Source organism: Penicillium malachiteum, assembly GCF_028827825.1.
Source record: "Penicillium malachiteum strain IBT 17515 chromosome Unknown utg000005l:1.0-9002435.0:326005.0-9005861.0, whole genome shotgun sequence".
Classification (NCBI taxonomy): domain Eukaryota; kingdom Fungi; phylum Ascomycota; class Eurotiomycetes; order Eurotiales; family Aspergillaceae; genus Penicillium; species Penicillium malachiteum.
In genome coordinates, this window is record NW_026643099.1 from 3,126,643 (window position 1) to 3,148,961 (window position 22,319).

Genomic DNA, 22,319 nt, shown 5'->3' on the forward strand with positions numbered 1-22,319 from the left:
AATTGATAATCTGTTGATTTCAGTAGCTTTACAGAGCGAGGATCCTTCAATCCTGCTAGTGGCTCTACCCTGGGCCGGTCAATCAAACTTCCTTGTCGCTGAAATCAGTGGATGGGTCTATCAACTCCAGGTCTCTAGTATAAGCATCTTTGCTGCGGTGTATCAAACGTGCCAGGTAAGATTCAAATGTTTTATTCAAGTTCTTCGCCTCCAAATCATTACCGCTGCGGGTTTCACGGGTACGTACATTCAAGAGGGTTATTGGACGAGCTTTTGGGAGGAATGCATGTCTCGTGGGACTCGGACATCATGATGCACTGATAGTATCAACAGATAATTTCCGGATGTTAGAGATAACATTTGAACCGCTGATTCAATGTTCTATTTAAAAACTTGACTGGCTATGCGAAGGTTGGGGCTCCATTCGTGCTTCTTAGCCTATGAAATACTATGTCACTCCAGCCCCAGATTATCCACTCGAGGTCGGCACTGAAGGCCTAATACAGTGTGATATAGCCATGGGCCATATACTACAACACTGAGTGGCTCGGTGAATGCGGGGATAAATTTGATCAATATGACTCCGAGCCAGACCTACAAATACTGCGAGCAGGAAGGAAGAGTGCCAGTGCCTATATTCCTTGCGTACATTTCGCTCCAAAAAGCGTCTTCTCAGGTTTTAGGTAATAATATTTGAACTGTTCGCACGACTTCCCGACTCGCACTTCCACGGGTGCGGAGTGAGGATGGCCTCGGTTCAAGTTGCAAGTGAACAGTGCGGCATACCCGAATCGGAAGATCAACAGAGTAAGATCGACGTGAATATCTTCTCTGGTTAGTATGACAAGTCGAGTCCTCTTTTTTACAGAAGCTAATGGCAATTACTATCCCAAGTTCAGTTTTACCAAATGTTGCACATATACTAGAGGTTGCGAACGAAGAAGAATCCGCCTGGGCTAAAGCAATGCGGATCAGAGTGCAGAACACCAATGGAGATGAGTAAAGCTATTTTCTTGAGGTTTGTATATTGCATGTGATATAAGAAATTTCCATAGGTAAAAACTGGCTATATGTTACTGACCATTATCAGATCTCTACCGGCATTGAGGGCAAAAATGCTTTGAAAGGAGAATTCGAGTCGACATCAGCAATTTACGCCATCGTCCCCGACTTTTGTCCGAAGCCAATGGCATGGGGCACAGTCCATGACGACCCAGACTCTCATTTCTATCTGTGCAAGTTCTATGAATTCTTTAAAGAACTTGAACCCGACCCTAAGTTGTTCTGTGAGCGGTTGACAAAACTTCACGCAAATCACTCTTCGCCAAATGGACAGTTCGGCTTTCACTGTACAACATACAATGGCAACTTTCCTCAGGATAACACATGGTCTGACAGTTGGGAACCATTTTTCAAACAAGGTCTGAGGCGTATTTTCGAGGTACGAGAGAAAAGGGCTGGATCTGATCCAGAACTTGACGCTCTTCTGCCCACGTTTTTTGAAAAAGTTATTCCAAGGCTCCTCCGGCCCCTTGACACTGGAGACCAAAAAATAAAGCCCTATTTAGTTCACGGAGATCTCTGGTACGGAAACGAAGGTACTATTGACGAGAGCACCAAGGAAGGGATCATTTATGACCCTGCCAGCTTCTGGGCATATAATGAGTGTATGCCATTTCCAAGGTTCTGACTGGTTGAAAAGGAATGAATGAATGAATAAGCTAAATAAAATCATAACAGATGAGCTGGGTAACTGGCGCCCAGTGCGTAACAGATTCACAGAGAAATATTTCCAGGCATACCATTCGTATATACCAAAAGCAAAGCCTCAAGAAGACTATGATGACCAAAATGCCCTTTACGCACTGTAAGACGTCCACCTGTCCACCTGTATAACTTCCAGCAACTTGGACACCTCTGCTTATAAAATTCGTTTTCCCCAGGAGATTCAACCTGGATGCAGCCACTCTTTTTCCGGATCAAGAGATCTATCTATCGATGTAGGTACTAATCTTGAAAAGAACTTGAAATTTGGATCTTTCAAAAATGGTTTTCACTGTCACTGGCAGTTCTCGAATAATACTAACTTCAAGTTGGAATAACCTATAGGGCTAAGGAGGAGATTCAGAACCTGAACAATAAATATTTCGAAGGATATACTCCTGAGATTGCCAATATCTAGTCTAACGCCCAAGTATAACGATTCATCCCAACTTTAACTTCAAATCCATCCGAGTCCGACCCTCCAGATGTCCCGAGGTCCTGATGGGCACCTGGGATGATATTCATTGAGAGCGCTTGAGGCTCAAGTTTTTTTTATTTTGAATCTAGTATTTGCGATTGCCCACAACTGACTGCCAGTGGTGTTGACTGCCAGTGTGCTCTAGATATCTCTTAGTATTACGTACTACTCACATTACTTAGTACTTCAATGTTCATGCACCTGTGTGCAAATTTTGAGATAACTTGAACTTCAAGTTGAACTGTGGCCTTAGACTTTGAAATGTGACCCCCCTATCTTCAACTTTGTACTATGTATACATGGTACTTGAAAGAAATAGTCCGAGGGGAACAGTAAATCTTGGAAAATAATCAATTATTTGGAAAATACGTATTTTCTTCGTAGGAATATTCGCGGAATGGGGATGAGAGATAGCCATTGCTGTCATTATTGGAGAAATTGAGGCAACATACGGAAAAACTACACTAAAATATTACGCTCAAGCGCTGGTTTTACTGGTGCCCGCATGAGCAGCTGTGGAGAATTGATTGATGTACTCTGTACACCCGGGTAATCTTATGCACATTTCGACCGAGTTCAAGCGAGTTTTTTTACGCCAATTTACTAACAATAGCCCCGAGGCCGCATGTGCAGTAATTGGAACAATGCCTGGGTGATATTGGTTAAATGTAGGTAGCTTCGAACCCATGTAATATTATTTACAGTAAAATTGGAGTAATCGAACTAGAATATGACATTTTCCACTCGTACTAGTTGAAAGAATCCTGAGTCATGCACGGTTGATTTAGCGGTCACCCAAGCTCAGCACTTGAGGGCCGCGATCATAAGCTTTCAAGTTCAACCCTGAAAAGGGATTTGTAGTATCAGACAAAGCCTATAATATATCGAACGTGTAGTATATTTTAATCTTCAGGAACAATAGTAGGCTGTTTGCATGTGCACCTGCCAGTGGGCAAATCAAAGATTTGAGAATTAAGAAGAGAATACGGCGTAAAGTGCCCTTCCAATTCTTTTCTTTTTTTCATTTTTCATTTTTCATTTTTCATTTTCTGTATTTCAAGCTTCAAGTTTCAAGTTTGTCTTAGCGTGCATCTGGCGGTAGCTTGAATAGGAGCATGGTCAGCGCATATGTAGGGTGGGGGCGGAGTGGCCGAAGCATCCCTATCCTGTCTATCCATGCCCAGGTGGATGCATAACCCGCACGGTTGAGGTTTTACGAACGATTCCTTAAGTGCAATTATTACATCTCTTTCCTTGAGTGGATTGTGCCAAAATCCCTTTATCAAATCCTTAATGAATCTATCATGGATCAGGTACGTGAAACTTCAAGTCAACGAGGATGTATTAGTACGAGAATATAGGCAGGCCAGATGCAGTTGTTGAGAAGCTCCTTTCTTTAATAGTCACGCAAGAGATTGATAGCCAAAGTGTTATCTCGCCCAGCTACGCAAACGGACTCTGAGGAGACAGGCGAATTCGGTCTCATCACGCTGAATGATCCACCGCTCATAAGCGCGTCGGTGGACATCATCTTCATACATGGCCTTGGTGGTGGGAGCCGGAGAACATGGTCTTACTCGGATAATGTAGACCACTTTTGGCCAAAATCCTGGCTGCCAGTCGACCTTGACTTTCAAGATGTACGCATTCACACCTTTGGCTACAAATCAGACTGGGCCAACAGGCAGCAGAGTGTCCTGAATATTCATGACTTCTCACAGTCACTGATCGGTGGAATGAGGAATGATCCAAGTATATGGCGGGATAAATCTGGTATCATTCTAGTTGGTCACAGCATGGGTGGATGCGTTGCCAAAGAAGCATATATCCTTGCGCGTCAGGATCCTTGTAAGGATTTGGCTGAGTGAATACACGGAATGTTCTTTCTAGGGACACCACACCACGGCTCAGATATGGCAAAAGTGCTGGAGAGCATGCTCATTGTCGCTTGGGGCAAAGACAAGCCATTCGTCACCGATTTGAAGCCCAATTCATCCGCTTTGTCGTTAATCAATGACAGATTTCGTTACGTTGCGACGGATCTGTCTCTATGGACATTTTATGAAACACTGCCTGTTATTGTTGGACCCATCAGCAGAATGGTAGTGAGGAAAGGTGCCGCGATCCTGGGCTACGATAAGGAGTGGATACAGGCGATGCACGCAGATCATCGTCACCTCTGCAAGTTCAACAACCGAAACGATCCCAACTATAAAATACTGCGGAATGCACTCCACTTTGCAGTTGATGAAATCAAGGATTTTCTTCTGAACACATTACCATCATATCTTCCCCTTGGGGCCTCAAATGCCTATACGTCTAACTTCCCATTGAATGAACTCTGCTCTCGTCTGAGATCTTTTCTCAAGGTAGATGATTTCTTTGAAAGTGAGCATGAGACAAATCAGGAGCTCAAAGAACCAGGTTCCTGCCTATGGTTCACAGAAAAGCCATTCTTCACGAAGTGGAAATTGGGTGACGGTCCTCAGATTCTGTGGCTTACTGGGAGACCAGGAACTGGAAAGTCCATTATGGCTAGTCATGTCATCGACCAACTCAATGCCCCAGCTTGTCGGAGCTATTTTTTCTTCGAGCATTCGTCAACAAACAAGTCCACTCTGAGTGACTGCTTCAGGTCTCTTGCGTTTCAAATGACAATGCAAGATGATATGGTTAGGCAAGAGATTATGCAGTTGGAGGACGGAGGAATAGCTTGGGATAAGGGAAATGAGACATCTGTGTGGATGAAGCTGTTTGTTGGAAGAATCTTCAAGTTATCATTCAGAGTTCCACATTTCTGGGTGATTGACGGCCTTGGTAAATGTGCTCATTTTAAAAACCTCTTCTCAAAAAGACTTCTATCAAAGTTAACACACAAAAAGAATCTGCGAGTCTTTTTCACAAGCCGTGGTACAGAGGGAATTGAGCGTGGTATAGCTTCTCTTGGATCCCAGGTTAACCCACAGTTAATGTCAAACACTGATACACTCGATAATATTCGGCTTTTCCTAACCACCAAGCTCAAGGAGCTGAATCGTTTAGAGAGTGACGAGGCCCAAAACAGTATTTGTGAGAAGATACCCAAAAGTCGGCTGGATCTTTTCTCTGGGTTCGTCTGATCTTGCAAGAATTTGTAAATGTTTGGACGGAAGAGGCCATGGATGCTACCTTGAAAGAAGTACCATCTGATTTGAACGATTTGTACAGCAGAATGCTAGAATCAATCGAGATTGACAGAACCAATATTGGTCTTGCCAAGTCTATCCTGACTTGGGTTCTCACAGCATGCCGTCCGTTGACAACAGATGAGCTGCGCTGTGCGGTCAAGCTAGATCTCAACCAAACACTGCAAAATTTGAACAAGGCTATACCGACTATATGTGGACAACTCGTCTTCATTGATCAAGCTGACCATGTACAAATTATACACGAAACAGCGAGGGAATTCCTTCTTGGCAAAGAAATCTGCTCGGAGCTCGCTGTTCAAAAGAAGCAAATTCACACTCATCTCGCGTCTGTTCTTCTACAATACTTGTCAAAAAGTGGCTTCGAGTCCGAGGGATGGAACCATCGAGGTTTAGGGAAGCCAAAAGGGTTCGGGAAGCCTGTTCCTACTACCCTGACCAACTTTGCCCTCGTTGATTACGCTTGCAATTTCTTCTCAGAACACATTTCAAGGGGCTCATCCAAAGATGATGTCTCGATGAACAACATTTGTACCTTCTTAAAGGAAAATAGCGTCCTATTGTGGATAGAGCATATTGCTCAAAGCCACGACTTAAGCAACATCACTCGTGCTGCATTGAACCTTCGCGGATATCTGGGGCGCAGGGCAAAATATGTGCTTCCAACAGACCCGTCAACTAACCTTGTTGAAGGCTGAGTTAACGACCTTATCCGAGTGGCTGCCAAATTTCGAAGCCAACTGAGTTGCTCGTTTCTCCTCATTCAATTCATTACTTGATTCCTCCCCTTTGTCCACCAGATTCAACTATTTCGAGAACTTTTGGAAGATCATCTTCGATCACTGTCAAGGGTTTTCCAGTGGGTACCTGGAATGACTGCTTAAGTTGCATTGACTACATGAGTGGCAAGACAACTGCTGTCAGTCATGGTGATAAATCCTTTGCTGTCGGGTTGTCTACAGGCAATGTCTCGGTATATGACAGTGAATTTCTTCGGCTTGTTTTCTCTCTTGATCACCCGGAACGAGTCAAAATTCTTCAGTTTAGTCAAGATGATCGATATCTTGCCTCCTGTGGTAGCAAATTTGTGGTTGTATGGGGAGCCAAGATCCGGGAGAAAGATGCACTCTTTTCCGTTGCACTCAGTTGCCCTCAGCATTACGTTCCTGGGAAATGATGAACTTTTAGGCGCATTTCGGTCTGGAGAACTGATAAAATGGTTTGTTATCCTTATTTTTCCCCCTTGAAAATACTCTTTCTTCTTCATTTTCACAGATGCTAATGTCTCCCAGGAGTCTCGAGACAGGTCTACAACGCACTATATCTTGGAAATCTTGTGATGACGGTGACGAGAATCAGGGTTTTGTACCACAGCAGTCGCCAATGAGTGTAGCGATTGTCACAGCCACCAGCGATGTTATACTTGCCATTGGCTTCCGTAATTACCCCGTATTCATTTGGAATGCATTCAAGCGACGGGTACAGGGCCAATGCATCGTTGATGCAAACAACGGCATCGATGACATGGTCTTCAATCCGAATCCCGACATTCCAGTCCTAGTTGTGTCGTACAACGATGGCAGATTATGCCTCTTTGACTATACAACCACAGCTTTAGCATTCACATTACAGAACCAACATGCGCGAAGCATTAAATGCTCCGCCGACGGTCGCAGCTTGGCAACAGGTGGCGGCCATGGTATAATTGAGGTCTTTGATTTTCATTGCCACCGAGACGGGAGCTACTGTCTAGCGTCAATCTACCGTGTCAATGTTGGATATGAATCCATCCGCGGTGTTGAATTGAGCTCGGATGGGCTACGCTTCGTCGATATTTGCGACAAACAGTGCCAGGTATGGGCACCCGCCGCCCTGGTCAGAATGGATATTGAGCAAGGGAGTATCAGTGACGCTACAACGGTTGTCAGGAACGATCCGGAGCTTTCAAACACCAGCGATGGTTCAGCATACTCAACTAAGAAGTCCAGCATCTCTGGCGGCTTAGAAAAGACAGATATCACAAGCCCCATTGTCGCGTCTAAAGACGGCCACTTTGTGATCGCAGGCAAGAAAGACGGCACCGTGGCAATTTTTTCCACTGCCACAGGGAACGAAATTGGGTTGTTGTACCAGCACGCACGAGGGGCTTCGATCGTGGCAGTCTCTCTCAATGAGTCCGGCAATTTGATTGTTCCAGCCGATGATTCTGGTCGTATCTTGGCAGGAGAGTTGAAGATGCCAATGCCGCTTGTTGGAAAAGCTCAACCTGAGCAAAGGTTGCCTACCACTCGCATTCTTCTTGATCGTCGCCTAAGCGGTAATGTCAAGAATCTTCTCATAAACCATAGAGCCGACCGTATTTATATGACAGGATATGACGTCAATGAGCTATGGGAATTTCCGTCTGGGAAAGTACTTCTTCGGACAGTCTTAACTCCTGCTCCTGAGGGAAATCCCTCACTCCAGTCATCGGTGCCCTCTCATATCCCCGACACTGATCCCCCTTCATCGAAAGGCATCTCGGAAAACACAACCAGCCTCGCCTCTTCATGTTCCCCTTTCCACCATCCTACTAACCCAGAATGGTTCGTTATTGTGGCTGGAGATCTGTTCCACGCTTTTAAGTGGGCAAAGTTCGAAGAGGTGACACCCCCAGAGGGTCTCCCGCTCAAAACAGCTTTAATGAGCACAGACTCACCACCAAGTCCGAGATCAAACTTCGCTCCACAACCCTACAGCTTCTGGCACTCCTCGGAAAAGACCACCTTCCATATCGGACCCGGTTTTGTTGTTGAGCTTGTAAGATCCTCTTCATCTGCACAACCGCGCCTGTACGTATGGCCAGCCGAATCGTTTGACCCGCACAAAAAAGTGGTACCCGCGCAGTCTACTACATCAACAAAGCTGGAAAGCCTTGGTCGAGATATTCTGGCAGTGCTAGGCTTTGCCGGCACGTCAATGGTGTACCTTGATACGAGCTTATGGATTTGCAGTACCATCTTGCAGCCAATACCTAGCGACAAAATCAGCAGTGTCGACAGTACTCGGCGGCCTCTCTCTGAAACTGATCCTCGAAGTCATTTCTTCGCACTGAGTGAGTGGCCTACCGCGACGGGAGAGTTGAAATGCGCGATGATCCCTAGTCAGGTTGCGTCTCGACAGAGCCACAGCCGAGAATTTGTTTTGTTAGCGGCCACCATCTTGTGGCAGTAAAGGGTGGATTTGAGATCTAGATCCAAGGTTAGGACAAAAAGAAGAATATTGCATGTTTTTTTCGGGTGAAGAAGAAGCATTTGATAATATTAATACCATCTGTAATTTGATTGTTTGGAATGCTCTTAAAGCATCTGTAGATGCATCTGGGACTACATCTATACTAGAAGTTAATTCTCGAGCTTCAATGGTAATATCTGGTCGAGTATAACTGCTCCAGGCAATGAATGAAAATACTAGTAATCGTCCGCCAATTTGGGGGCCTCATTGCTCAATGACTCTCAATGTCGTGAAATTCCAAAGAATCCTGTACAATCTTATATTTCTAACACTTGGAACATATTCGAAGAACAGAAAGAAACCAATTTAAATCTCACTTCCGAATTGCCGCCTGCTAAAAATCAAACTCATTCTAGACATTGGATGAAATTGACTCTAATATGAGGGCACGCGTGAGCAGTTCCATATTTCCTTCAGTTCCAAGGTGCCTTGTTACTCACGGGCTGATCATTTTCTTCGTCAAATATGTCAAAGCCCAAATGAGGACTCGGATTCAAGAATCGTATTGGGCCATGTTCAGAAGACAAGCGATCTATGGTATCGATATCTTCTTGCCGCAGCATCCTGATCTCAAGATTTTCTTGTAAGTGAGCATACTGTGCAGATTTTGGCACTGCTGGTCTTCCTCTCTGTACAAGCCAAGAAAGGCAAACCTGTTTACGAGTCAATTTACTGCTTCCGATCAATGAGTACAAGAGCTCGGATCTTTACCTGGGCTGGTGAAATTTCGCATCTGGCTGCGATTTCTTTGACCTATGATGAGTTAGTACTCGAGCTGCTAGAATTCCTAATTTTCCCCAAGCACTTTCCTTTGGATCTTCAGTTGGAAATGGCTCGTCTGGGTGACCACGAACTACACTAACTGGTCGTTCACCAAGTGGTTGATGAGCCATTGTAAGTATAGCATGTCTGCATGAGAATTCCAAAAGCTCTCGCTGAGGAAAATATATATACAAATAGTTAGAAAACTCTCGGGAATAACTGATGAAGATGGGTCCATACGGATGGATTTCAACCTGATTCACAGCTGGGGTGATATTTGCTACCTCAAGTATTCTTTTGATCTTCAAAATGTTGGAATTCGAAAGCCCTGTGATTGTTGCAATATCAGGGGTTGGGAGATAAATTGAGAGAAAGGATGGGATATGGTACATACCAATTGAGCGAGCCTTACCAGCCTCGACTAGTTGCTCCATTGCCAGCCATGTTTCCGGGTATCTTCTAGATCGGTCATAGTCTATTACAGGCTGCTTCATGAGTTAGAACAGTCCCCGGGTATACCTTACTATTTCTCTAGCCTTCGAGAATATCATACTTTGCCATTACCGCTTGGGTGTCTAATTGTCTGATTGTTTTCACCTGGTCGGTATGCATGAGGAACTGAGTCATGTTAGCTCTTGCTAGAAGAAGGGCATCTCGGGCTTTGGATGGTAGTACAATGCATCAAATATAGGTCAACTTCAAACACTCGAATTAGCTAAATCATTCCCTTTCTTCGTGGAAGTGGAAAGTACCATAGTCCATCTGCAGGTTTCGCAATGAAATTTCCAGTCCTCTCTGAACATCAGCAGGCTCATGCCAGGTTTGAGCTCTGAAACCCCCAATTTTAGTCAAGATTTGACATCAAAGATCTGGTGGATATGAATTCGTGACTTACAGTTTAGACGTCAAAGAAAGCTCATGTCTGGGAATGCCGTTCTCTCTGATAGCTTCACCAACTTCCTTCTCATTACCATATGCATCTGCACAGTCAATATGTCTTTAGCCTAGCTGCAAGGCAAGCTTTACCGCATTCTTTACATTTGAAGAAGCATCGGCACCATAAAAAGTCCCGAGACCGATTGCAGGGACCGCCTTGCCGTTATTTAGAATAAAGGTGTTTGGAGGATCCATAGTATGTCAGTTGTGGTGGGAAAATAGACCTTTGCATACAATCGACATACAATCGACTGATTTGAAACTTGAAGACATGAAGGGGATAAAGGGAATATGGGGCTTTCAAAATGTTCGATTTCTCATTCGGACTTCGGTCCATCTTACCCCGCTCCTACTACCTAGGCTAGTACTTATCGCCCCAGGTGCCGTGTCAACAATCCAGATGTCTATATTTGAGATGGCTATCACACTAGGCGCCAGTTTGATCCTTTACATGGAAACCCAAAAATGATAAATGGACACCCTTCGCCAAATTACATTCATCCGAGTCGTGATTCGTACATATATTCTTTAGGGTTTCACCTGGGCAGGTAAGAAGGTTGGGCTGGCCTGAATTTCGTTCATTTCTACCACTTGAAAATTTGAATCAAAGTACAAACCCCGATTAGGAAATTCTTGATTACATGCCTTAGGTCCTTCTCCCTTCTTTCAAGTTTCCTCATGCTTATCCTAAGCGTAGTTCCTCCCTGAACTTCTTGAACTTGGATACGTCAAAAGCTTTACTGAGATCGGCCATAATATTCTCCCTCCAGGCTTTCAATGAGATCCAATTCAACATTTGAAGTTTGGCCTTTTGTCACTTGATCCACTGCCTAACAATTCTTGTAAACAAAACCCCGTGCCTTTGGAAAGATTGGAAGTAACATGCGGCCTTGCTCGTCCTGACCAAAATGGGATTGGGGATCTTTGTAACTATCCATCACCAACAACAATGCGAGTGGCATATTAGAACGTGTATCCTCTGCCCCAGAAGGCCAGATTATATCTAATAATGTACCGAAAGCGCCATTAACCAGCCCATGCTCTGTCCAAATATTCTTTCTTAGTATTAAGCGACAACCAAGAGCTAGATGTAAGGCATTGGGGAGATTCGCAGCATCGTCATCTGTTGTATTGCGGGCAATATCAGAGCTACTATTATTGTGGCAGTAATGGACAACGTAGGTCTTTCCACTTAGTAGCTGTTTCAAGTCATAGTAGTCCATAGGTACTAGTAGTATGTACTGTGCGCGAGGGTATGCGTTGTCGCTGTCCATGTAGTATATAAAGGTATACGGGCTCGCTGTCGTCTTCTTTGATCAGGGAATTTATATTGAATAATCCCTCCCTGGTAGCCCCTCGGCCATCAAGCGCGATCTATTCTGCAGATTTGCTGGTTGGTGCAAGTAGGGACTGACATTTACGGGTCTTTGAGATCGTAGTGCTGTTGAATAGTCGCCCCGGCTAGATAGATGGATATCGTAAAATTTGTTTCGCAAAGGCTATCGCTTCTTTGGAAAGGTGGTTTCTGCACCTTTGCAAGACTTTCGTGGCGTACGTAACATTTGAATGCCAGGTCTGTTCTTTTTTCGCAAAGTTTTGCGTGCGGTGATCGTTCCGCATTTTCGCCATCCTTTGCTTTCAGCGTTAAGTAAGCACCACATGGTAAAAGCTGTCGCGAACCGACTTATGTACTTCATCTGCGGCGAGAGAGGGGTCATAATTGCCCTTGAGGAATCGTTAGAAAACAGCCTAATCATCTACTGGCGAGGCATACCACCTGGTGTCATATTCAGAACCAGTTGCGAAATTGCCCGCGCCCAAGCCTGGATCGGTATTTAACGAGCTTCTCTCCCTTTCGCTGACTGCGCTTGTTTCGAAATATTGCGCGATGTTGTTGCCCTCTTCCATCTCTCTTCAACGAATAATGCCCTATTAAAAGGTTTCTCCTGTGGAGTGTGTTCGTTCTGATTCTGCCTTCTATCTCCAAAGCCTTCGCTCCAGTCAAAGTATTCACGTCGAAGCAAGACTCCCTATGTGGGATTCATCATGGCTACTATTTGATAATACCATACTGGTATTTTGCTGCAGAATCCGGGTGTTCTCACTCAGTCCATTCAACGACATAAGAATGTTCGTTGATTGAGTCAGCAATCTCTTTGTTCCCCTTTCTCTTTCCCTTTCTCATCCAGGATAAGGGCAAATGAATTCCTCTTGTCTATGCTTTTTCCTGTGTTTCCAAAGGGCGGACTCGTTTTTGCAAAGCACTTTGCATCCCGGTGCACCACACAGAAGTCTCTGGCCTTCATGGCACCATCCAATATGGGCGTCAAGTTCATTATTCTTGGCATAATCAATGTTCCTGACAGTCAGGGTAAGGACATTGTAATCTCGTAGGGTTATAGCCGAGAAAATGGTAGTTCCAGGCTCTGATGCCGTGGCATGTTTCTCCGTTTATCGTAGAATCCTTGTCTTCATCATCCTCAGATTTGCTGTGTCGTTTCCTGTTGTGACTGGACATCTGGAAAGGCCTTTTTGATGCAAGGATAGTGCCACAGCGCTCACATTTGAACCTTTTTCCACCTGGGGGATGCTTCCTTCCAAGGTTCAAGTTTTCCCTTTGAGGTACCTCTCGAACAATGTCCAATAGATGCAATCTTTTTCCTTGCAAGAATAAACTTCTCCACTCTTATCCTGATGAAACCGTTTGGTATGCTCTGTCCGAGATCTCGAAGGAAAAGGCTGCCCAGGTGTGTATGTACTTGTCAACTCTATTCTTCGAATCCTTTTGGTAAGCGAAGCTTATAAATGACGCGCGGACTGACTTGAAGCTACACATCCGTACTCAAAGATGGCCAGTCGGGATAAAGAACCCATTTTTCACCATAGCCTGGACTCGGAGTGGCTCGGGGAGAAGATTATTGGAGCCGTTGGAATGGATTACATTATGTTGGTTTCGGCGAGATGGCTTTAATTCTTTTCAAGTTGATGGATTTCGATGCACTGGCAGCAAGAGATGATCAAAAGTGGACACCCAAGAGGTGTGCGTATATATAGTAGTTGGCTCGTTGGACACGAACTTGAATTTACCTCAGATCCGGACCTCGGGAACTGTGGCAAGGTTCACTGACGACACCTGGGCCTATCCAAGAAAGTTAGAAGGACTCTAAGTTAGAGCAGTTGCTGAGTTCATTTTGAAGGGGGTTTCATTCAAGGGAGAGTAAATGTACATAGTGAGAATATGAATGATCATTGATATTTCCAATTGCTTAGACGTGCGGCTGACCGCCCCGCTTATATCACCTGCAGTTTGCTCAAACAAATTACCTGGGTAAGCTCTAGGTACGTACTGGATTTTTCCAGCCGGGGCTTATCTATTTCAGTTGCTGCCGCTTTAATGAGGGCGCTCAGGCTCAGGCTGAGCAAGTCGACTTATTTTGCGATTTTGGTTTAGCGCCCCCATCGCTCCCCTTGCCGCGGAATGTTCAATGTGCTGAACGGCTCCGGGAAGGGAAGGGCTCGGGCCCTCGAGCACCGGAGAACGTTTTCCACGCTGGATAATCCCCCAGAAGATACAAGGCTGCCATTTCAGTTGTAGGCTCTTATTCATATAACTCATCAAGCTCAGCTGTACCAAAATCTTGCTTCTCATTTTAAATTGAACAGGAACAAGGCCGTGTCACTAGAGAATCAAAAGAAAATGGGCAGCACCGACTGGACAATGAGGGCTGCACAATGGGATCCTACTCAACAAATGGCCGTGGTAAATATCATTCCCTTACCGAAGCCTGGGCCGAACCAAATGCTTGTCAAGATGGCTTCAGCCTCATTATGCCATTCGGACTTGATGTCGATCAACAGACCCAACCTCACCGACCCGTCTGCAATTGGCCATGAAGGTGCTGGCTACGTTTACCAGCTGGGTGCAAACTGCCAGGACAAATGATTCAAAACAGGGGATCCAATAGGATTCCTTTATATCAATGGATGTTGCTTTGAGTGCGAGGGGTGCATGGTGCACAATACTCTGTGTACCAATGGAAACCCAGCGATCGCCGGGTTTGGGGATTTTGGCTTCTTTCAAGAGTATGCCGCTGTGGATTTGCAGGATATTATTCACTTGCCAGAGGCTCTGGATCCAAAGAAAAGCTCGGCCATTTTTTGCGCGGGTATCACTGGTAAGCATATACAGCCTTTCCTCTGCTGCGGTCATGTTAAAAAGAAATGAAAAGCTTTCCATGCTGTCGACGCTTGCGATTTGAAGAAGGCGCAATGGCTTGCAGTTGTCGGAGCTGGGGGTCTGGGCCAGCTTGCTACACAATACGCAAAGGCAATGGGCTTCCAGGTGATCTCGATAGATATTAATGACAATGCACCCCAGGCCTGCGAGGAGCAAGGCGCAGATTTCATAATCAACTCCACATCACAAGCAAACGCATACATCGGAGAGGTGAAGAATCTGACAAGCGGTGGTGTACATGCTGCTGCTGTGTTCAGTGCGGCCACAGTCGCATATAAGGGGGCGCCAGCCTTGATCCGGCCAGGTGGTGTTTTAATGGTAGTCGGTATTCCTGCTGACTCTCTTCAAGCTTCAGCTATGGATCTTGTCATTGGAAATTATCGAATCAGGGCTGAAAGTACCAGCATTCCCCAGAGAATGAAAAAAAAGCAGTGGATTTCACAGCCAAGCATCAAATTTTACCCCAGGTGGAGGTATTGCAAGACGGCCTAGATGGTGTGGATAGGATGATTCGGGAGATGAAAAATGGCCACTCAAGCAAAATAATGACTGTGGTTTTTGAGTAAAGTCATGCATGTGTGTGTAAGCTCGAAGTAAGAATCAATCGAGCCTTGGAATAACATTTGAAGCCATTGATCTGTTTTCAAGTTCACAATCTGCGTCGATTCCCGAGCTATTAATACAATCTTTACTTGATTATCTCTCGAATTCGACGGGAATCTTGGAAGTGTAGTTCGCAAGGTTTCCAAGATTAGCTATAACATTGAAATTATCAATCATGCTAAGGGTTGGCCGCCCAAGCGAGGATCATATATGAATTGAGCATATGTTACTTGGGCACTGATCAAATATACTACTACTAGTAGTAAAAGAGGTGAAGCTCTCTTCTTGATACTATTTACTTCCAAGGTTGGTCAGAAATATAATTTACAGACGAAGAGACGTAAAAGACTTCGAATGTTCAGAGAAAATATATAAGATATATAGGTACCTACTAGTAGTATTTGGTCCTTCTTTCTACTAGTAAATGAAATCGATACTACTGCAAAGCTCCAGGGCTCCTATAGCCAAATGAAGACGTTGGAATAGATGCGCGGATATAGGTTGAAATAAAATAATCGAAAGTGTTGGATTTCAACCTTGAAACAAGCTTAAACTAATCAAAACAGCCTAAACATTTAGTTCAAGCTGTCAACATTGCCAACAAAGCAACATAAAATTGTATCGGGTTAATATTCTAGTAGGTTAAGTTTATCATCACAGTCTTGACTTCAGTGAAGGCCTCCAGCGCATTACGGCCACATTCCCGACCAAGCCCACTCTGTTTGCTTCCGCCGAAGGGAGCATTCAAAAAGCTCAAGCTAACACAGTTCACGCCGACCATGTCCGATTCGAATTCGCTGGCCACACGCATTGCTCTGTTGATGTTCTCAGTAAACACACCCGCCATGAGTCCATACTCGGTTGAATTGGCCTTCTTAATAAACTCTTCTTCCGTCTTGAAAGAATTGAGGATAGAGACTGGACCGAAGATTTCCTGTCGATAGATTTCTGCGTCTGGCTCGACTCTCGTGAAGACCGTTGGCTGGATGAAAAAGCCTTTATCTCCAACGCGTTTTCCACCTGTTAAGAGGGTACCTTGTTGCACACCGCGTTCGATAAAACCAGTGACGCGTCGGAACTGAGCCTCGTCAACCAGGGGGCCCATGAGAGTCTCGTTTTTATCAGGATCTCCGATCGCCTTGGCACGCTCCTCCAATGCTGCTTTATATTTCTCCGAGAATTTGTCAAGAATTCTCTCTTAGACATATACCCTGGATGCTGCAAAGCAAACCTGCCCAGTATTGCTACCAATGGCTCGAACACACCAGTCCACTGCATTTTCCAAGTTGCATTCATCGAATACGACGGCCGGAGACTTGCCACCCAGTTCCAATGTCACCCGTTTAAGATTCGACTCTGCAGCCATTTTCTGAATAAGCTTTCCAGTTGGGATTGATCCAGTGAAGCTGACTTTCCTAATTCTCATATGGCGTGCCAGTAGAGCGCCGGTTTCGCCAGCTCCAGACAACACCTGGAAGACGCCAGGTGGAAAACCGGTCTGTTTGATCAAAGAACCGAGAGCTAGCGCAGCAAAGGGCGTTTTCTCAGATGGCTTCAAGATGAAACAGTTCCCAGTTGCCAAAGCCGGTGCAGCTTTAAGTCCTACTGTACCCATAGGGCCATTCCAAGGTACAATGCCGGCAGTGACTCCCAAAGGCTCAGTTCGGGTGATACGCATGAAAGTATCCTGCTGTGGGTATGCTTCGCCTGCGAATTTATCGATCCAACCGGCGTTATAGCGGAATGCTTCCGCTGCAAGTCCAACTTCGAACTTTCCAAATGCTTCGAACGGGGCCCCGAGCGTGATTCCGGTAAGCTCTGCGAGATCGCGGGAGTGCTGTTCAATGAGTGAGGCAAATTTCAAAAGATATCACGTCGTTCTAGTGCACCCATCGCTTTCCATGTGGGGAAGGCAGCTTCTGCAGCCACCACACCCGCTTCAACATCATCTGCACCGGCGATGGGTACTTTGTCTGAGACGAGGGATCCATCCTTTGGGCTGTAGACAGAGAGTTTTTCCGTATTTTTTGCGTCAACATATTCGTTGTTGGTGAATAATTGACCTGGCAACTTTGAAGTAGAGAAGCCCAGATCAGACTGGGTTTTGATAGAACCCATGGTGGTGAGTAAGATTGCTAGGTAAGATAGGATAATCGAAAAAGTCTATTTCTCGTGTAGTAGGATGGAACGAACTTGATTAAGTTAAATGAATTGAAATCCTCCACATGAATGGACATTCTTACCCTGCCTTTCATCATGCCGAGAAGCGGGGGAATACACTTCGGAAAACATTATCCCGTCTGAATTTGAAATCAAGGGTTCAATGACATCAGATTCCAGCAGATAGGAATGAAGCCCCGCCCATATGCTGATGCATTATTCTGCCTGGGTCAAGTTGAATAAGTCAAAACATGGCATGGTAACTGACGAATAAAGCCGAAAGCAAAGAGGGGGTAGATCGCTCTTCCCATGGGTTGGATCCACTAGGGCGATAATGACCGACATGCATACGCTGCGTAATTGGTTAAATCACACTCGAGATGGGGTATATAGAAAATATCATGATTCAAGATGGTGACAAGAAAGTCAGAATAGCTGAATTCATGACTCGCAGAGTTCAATGCCGATTGCGGGGCCCCGGTATTGGTATTGCGGGGGTGGAGACAGTAGTAGTACAGTAGTGTCTTTGTTCACTTTCTAGAATAGCCAGCAAGTTCCCTTTTCTCTGGTGTTTACTTGCTAACGAAACCTTCAACCCCAAAATCACAAGATAAACAAGTCGTACATCTAGACCAGCCACGATTGCGACGAACAATACAAAGAGATTAACTTCATCTTACTGGTCTTTTCACCGAATGGCAACCACAGAGAAGGCAAATCCTTCCATGGATACAATGAAGTCCGGCACTGATAAGACTTCGAAACGACGACATCGTGCATCCGTTGCCTGTGTCACCTGTCGAGAAAAACGGACGAAATGCGTGGTTCAAAATGGAGAGACTTTGTTCGTCTTGCCTAGAGCTCAAACAAGAATACGTGATTAAAAATGATGACCAGAGGAGAAAGTACATCTTATATTTCAGGCGCTCTGCAAGATACGGTGTTCAAAGCTGACTAATATTTTAGACCTGTTTCAAAGGCATATGTCAATCTGCTGGAGGATCGAATCAATCAATTAGTCTGCGCTTCGGGACAGAGAGAGACGCGGTTCAGCAGAAATACGGAGATTGGCTGATGAGATACCGAGTAGAGAGAATATCCCTACGGAATATTTGGATCCACAGACTGATTTTAATCCCACGAACCTCTCCTTACCAACATTCTCAATACCAGATCCCCCGCCAGAAGCAGAGCCCGAATGCGCCACCCAGAATTTCGCAGAGCCTCTACTCGAGCTGAACTACCCCTCCAAAAACAGCGTTTCTGACAGAAAATCCAAGAGTCCCTCCGGCGGTTCAATCCGCAAGCCGAGTCCGGTCAGCAAGAGGTCTTCTACGGTCCATAAACTTCTGTCCACCAGGGGCCATCTCAGCTTCGACCAACTCGCTGGTCGGCTACACTACTTTGTACCAACAACAAATTGCCATGTGTTATCGGTAACACAACTTCCAGAAGAGGGCTTGAGGCATGTACAGACACAGGGAAGACGAACCCAGCGAATTTTATCAACTTTGTCACAAAACGTGCAGGAGTATTTGATGGGTCTATTTTGGCAATACTACAACCCTGTCATTCACGTTATTGACCGAAAGGCATTTGAAGAGGGAAAGGATTCTGGTGCTGGACCCTTCTACTCTGGTTTCCTCCATATTTATATCCTGGCAGCTGGTTATCGATTTGCAGATAAGCAGCGACCAGACATGCTTAGTCTTACGCTTCCCGACAGGGAGAGTATGCTCCATCGAGAAGCTAAGTATATGTTAGACTACGAGATGGAGCGACCGGGTGGAATTCCGTTTATTGGAGCTCTTTTTCTACTCGGAGATCCGGAAGTTGGCTGTGGTCGAGATAATGTCGGCTGGCTCTATTCTGAAATGGCCTGCCGTTTATGTTTCGACATCGGTCTGCATCTAGATCGCTCTCTGGGCTTCCTGAAAAAGATATTGAAATTGGCCGCCTGACCCTGTGGGCCTGTGTGGTATATGATCGCTACTGAGCACTCTTCCTCCGTCGACCAACAGCACACCTTTCTGAGAAGTTTGACCGGCTGGGAACTAGGCAAATAGAATGCGCGAAAATGAATATCGAGACTCAGGTCTATCAAGCACTAATAGAGGTGATGGAGCTTGCCGGCAAGATTACAGAAATCATGGACAAGGTCTCAAGTCGAAGTACCAACATCGACCGAATGCTTTACCTTCAAATGTCCGCTCTGGATCGAGAGCTCGAAAATTTGTACAAACGCCTACCGCTATCTCTGCAGTACACCGCCGAAAATATTCAAACTGCTCCATTTTCATTTTTTCTGCTCCATCAGCAATATTACTCTGCCACTATACTACTCCATCGCCAATTCGCTCGCTATGATGATATTGTAAATAGTGGCGAGAAAGAGCCGAGGAAACCCAGTGAACCCATACTTGACGCCAGCCACCTGTCAACCTTCTCGCGTGAGACGTGCACAAAATGCGCTGAAAGAATTGCACAGATATTCTGGCAGCATCGACAGAGATTTGACACTAGAAAGATCTTCGTCACGGGTCTACAGCATGCCGGAAATGCGGTCACTGCGCTAGTGGCTGCCATTGCCTCTTCCACAGACCGCCGTTCAAACGACAAGAACATGCGATACCTGGAATGTATCACATTGGCATCGTAAGATATGTCAGAAACCTATCAGCTAGCAGAGAGAATGGCATCTCTTCTGAATGCGGTTCTCCTAGAGCTCCAAGATCTTCATTCGAACAATCATACAATCAGCGTGGTACCTGCCAGGCGAGGAAGCTCTGCAGACCGAGAAGATGAACCTGGTTTCGTTCCTTCAAAGAGAGTACCATCGTCCAATCGTACAAGAATTCGTCAAACACCATTAATCCCATTGAGCTTTGCCGATTATCCGACACAAAAATCACCAGCTATTCCCTCAGCATCTGCACATACACCACAACAACTTTCCGAGAAACACTTAGGCTACAACATAGCCAATGAAGATTTCATAGTCGTTGACACCGACATGGCAGCGATTGAAGGCGCGTGGCCTATGTTTAGTGGCATTGAACCATTTGCAATGGATGAAGACATGGTAAATCACAGCTCACCCTCTGCCTTTCGATCAGTCTGGGCGGGAGCCGACACGCCCTGTTTCACACCACCACCCAACACACAAAATATGAACCGAAGCTTTGTGTCCATAGCTGAGGATTCAGGAGGGATAGATAAGGGTAAGGAGCTAGGGAAAATTGGACCCACAGAGAAATTCAGGGATAATCCTTCAATCCCTGAAAGTAGTATAAGCATGGCAATTCCTGGGTTAGAAAAACCTCCTCCCCTATCTGGCACTCGTAATAATGTAATTCGCACCTACTAGCACACAGAAAATCCTCCCGGGAAGAGCACAATGAATACGCGAGACATGATAAGACACGACGACATATGGACAGAGATCATAAGTTGATCTAACCCAATATCCTTTTCTCTTGCGGCGCGTGTAGACGGCGAAGACGAAATGCTCGGGTTGTCTTTCTTTTTTTTACGGGGTTTCATGTTAGGCCTGAAGTGAGTGTTACTGGTGAAGTCCTGTGCTATTCTGGTGGCCTTGATTCATTCTATGTTTTTATTGCTCGAAATCAGCGAACTTGAACGAAATCGATGTCAATTAAGCGTTCGCCGCCGTTCTCGCAATGTGAGTAGGATGCGATCTAGCTTATTATTGCATGCCGATATTCAATTCTTGGGATAACAGCATACGGTCATTGAATTTTAAACCCCCCTAGGAAGAAACCGCGTTAGTGTGTTGGCCAGAGGTTGACGGTGTATAAAGTTGATGTTACCCATCTGCCACAAGGGCCGAGCCATACATGTAGCTGCTCATAGGCGATGCGAGGAAGGTGATATGATCTGCTATCTCGTCCATGTCCACAATTCTCTTCACTGGCACCTTGGCCCCCTCTCTCTGCATGATCTCTGTATGCATGCTACTACCGACGAGAGGGGTTCGAACATATCCTGGACAAATTGCGTTGATTCTGATGTCCTGAGGTGCATAGGCGATAGCATCCGCTTGCGTTAGACCAACCACGCCATGCTTCGCAGCTGTATAAGAGACCACTGGGACATTTAAAGATGTTCCAATGATACCGTACATTGAGGCTACATTGATGATCACTCCCAAGTTATGTCGGCGGGAAGCAGTAAATCTGGAGAAAAGGGTTATTTCTCAAGAGGTTGAGTATGTCACAGGGTAGTACCTACTCTTCGTACTTCCTTTGCTTTAACATCGCTCTTATCTCAGCCCAACTAGTTGACCAAACACCCGTGAGGTCTATATCGAGCGTACTTTTCCATCCCTCCAGCTCGTGCTCTGCAGACAAAACAGGAGGCCCTGCAATTCCCGCACTGTTGACCGCATAATCAATCCTACCAAGTTGCTTCACGGTATCTGAAATTGCTGTGTTGATGGACGACTCGCTTGTGAAATCAATCCTGCGCGCAATGGCGTTGATGCCAGGGAAATGTGACTTGATGTCGTGGGCTACTTGTTGAGCTGCATCGAGGTTGATGTCAGCCAGGCTCAATTGACGTACCCCATGCCGAGAAAATGAAAGCACGGTGGCTTTTCCAATGCCTATTGTGACAATATCAGTCACTACTGTGCATCAAATTGAGAAATACTGGGTTCTTCAAAGTCCCACCAGATGATGCGCCTGTGATGAAGCCAACTCCTCTTAGCAAAGATCACCATTTCCCTTGCAAAGCAGACAGGTATACTAGTTGCAATTATATCGGAAAGTCTCACCTGAAAACCTCTAATGCCTAGGCCTCTAGTACTAGTATACCGGTACAGTGATATCCCGGCTATCATTTTTCTGGCCCCGCATCCATGAAGTTAGCTTTCTCTTTTCCGTTACTAAATTGGCTAACC

The 22,319-nt window shown here is 45.4% G+C and overlaps 10 protein-coding genes across 10 annotated transcripts; 8 read left to right on the plus strand and 2 right to left on the minus strand.

Moving 5' to 3' along the window:
* Positions 1-746: 746 nt before the first annotated feature.
* On the plus strand, positions 747-1,003 carry N7483_011165 (uncharacterized protein; the record flags this gene model as incomplete). The annotated part of the gene is made up of 2 exons (XM_057094592.1): positions 747-834; positions 900-1,003. The coding sequence occupies 2 exons, from the start codon at positions 747-749 to the stop codon at positions 1,001-1,003; spliced, it is 192 nt and encodes a 63-aa protein (XP_056940563.1).
* An 87-nt stretch (positions 1,004-1,090) lies between these two features.
* N7483_011166 (Fructosamine kinase-domain-containing protein) lies at positions 1,091-1,871 on the plus strand (the record flags this gene model as incomplete). Its single annotated transcript, XM_057094593.1, has 2 exons — positions 1,091-1,667; positions 1,741-1,871. Coding segments are annotated over 2 exons (708 nt in total), but the record flags the coding sequence as incomplete, so codon positions are not given.
* A 1,675-nt stretch (positions 1,872-3,546) lies between these two features.
* Positions 3,547-6,125, plus strand: N7483_011167 (uncharacterized protein; the record flags this gene model as incomplete). Its single annotated transcript, XM_057094594.1, has 4 exons — positions 3,547-3,555; positions 3,646-4,090; positions 4,133-5,351; positions 5,450-6,125. 4 exons carry the CDS (start codon positions 3,547-3,549, stop codon positions 6,123-6,125), a joined length of 2,349 nt encoding a protein of 782 aa, XP_056940565.1.
* Positions 6,126-6,810: 685 nt separating this feature from the next.
* On the plus strand, positions 6,811-8,640 carry N7483_011168 (WD40 repeat domain-containing protein; the record flags this gene model as incomplete). Its single annotated transcript, XM_057094595.1, has 1 exon — positions 6,811-8,640. The coding sequence occupies one exon, from the start codon at positions 6,811-6,813 to the stop codon at positions 8,638-8,640; it is 1,830 nt and encodes a 609-aa protein (XP_056940566.1).
* A 5,236-nt stretch (positions 8,641-13,876) lies between these two features.
* Positions 13,877-15,127, plus strand: N7483_011169 (uncharacterized protein; the record flags this gene model as incomplete). The annotated part of the gene is made up of 4 exons (XM_057094596.1): positions 13,877-13,989; positions 14,062-14,318; positions 14,445-14,573; positions 14,628-15,127. The coding sequence occupies 4 exons, from the start codon at positions 13,877-13,879 to the stop codon at positions 15,125-15,127; spliced, it is 999 nt and encodes a 332-aa protein (XP_056940567.1).
* Positions 15,128-15,872: 745 nt separating this feature from the next.
* Positions 15,873-17,356, minus strand: N7483_011170 (aldehyde dehydrogenase family protein; the record flags this gene model as incomplete). Its single annotated transcript, XM_057094597.1, has 3 exons — positions 15,873-16,409; positions 16,449-17,056; positions 17,113-17,356. 3 exons carry the CDS (start codon positions 17,354-17,356, stop codon positions 15,873-15,875), a joined length of 1,389 nt encoding a protein of 462 aa, XP_056940568.1.
* Positions 17,357-18,093: 737 nt separating this feature from the next.
* Positions 18,094-19,359, plus strand: N7483_011171 (fungal specific transcription factor domain-containing protein; the record flags this gene model as incomplete). The annotated part of the gene is made up of 2 exons (XM_057094598.1): positions 18,094-18,274; positions 18,572-19,359. The coding sequence occupies 2 exons, from the start codon at positions 18,094-18,096 to the stop codon at positions 19,357-19,359; spliced, it is 969 nt and encodes a 322-aa protein (XP_056940569.1).
* A 116-nt stretch (positions 19,360-19,475) lies between these two features.
* On the plus strand, positions 19,476-20,057 carry N7483_011172 (fungal specific transcription factor domain-containing protein; the record flags this gene model as incomplete). The annotated part of the gene is made up of 1 exon (XM_057094599.1): positions 19,476-20,057. The coding sequence occupies one exon, from the start codon at positions 19,476-19,478 to the stop codon at positions 20,055-20,057; it is 582 nt and encodes a 193-aa protein (XP_056940570.1).
* A 33-nt stretch (positions 20,058-20,090) lies between these two features.
* On the plus strand, positions 20,091-20,765 carry N7483_011173 (uncharacterized protein; the record flags this gene model as incomplete). Its single annotated transcript, XM_057094600.1, has 1 exon — positions 20,091-20,765. The coding sequence occupies one exon, from the start codon at positions 20,091-20,093 to the stop codon at positions 20,763-20,765; it is 675 nt and encodes a 224-aa protein (XP_056940571.1).
* Positions 20,766-21,224: 459 nt separating this feature from the next.
* Positions 21,225-22,139, minus strand: N7483_011174 (SDR family NAD(P)-dependent oxidoreductase; the record flags this gene model as incomplete). The annotated part of the gene is made up of 3 exons (XM_057094601.1): positions 21,225-21,594; positions 21,650-22,022; positions 22,070-22,139. The coding sequence occupies 3 exons, from the start codon at positions 22,137-22,139 to the stop codon at positions 21,225-21,227; spliced, it is 813 nt and encodes a 270-aa protein (XP_056940572.1).
* Between the last annotated feature and the right edge of the window lie 180 nt (positions 22,140-22,319).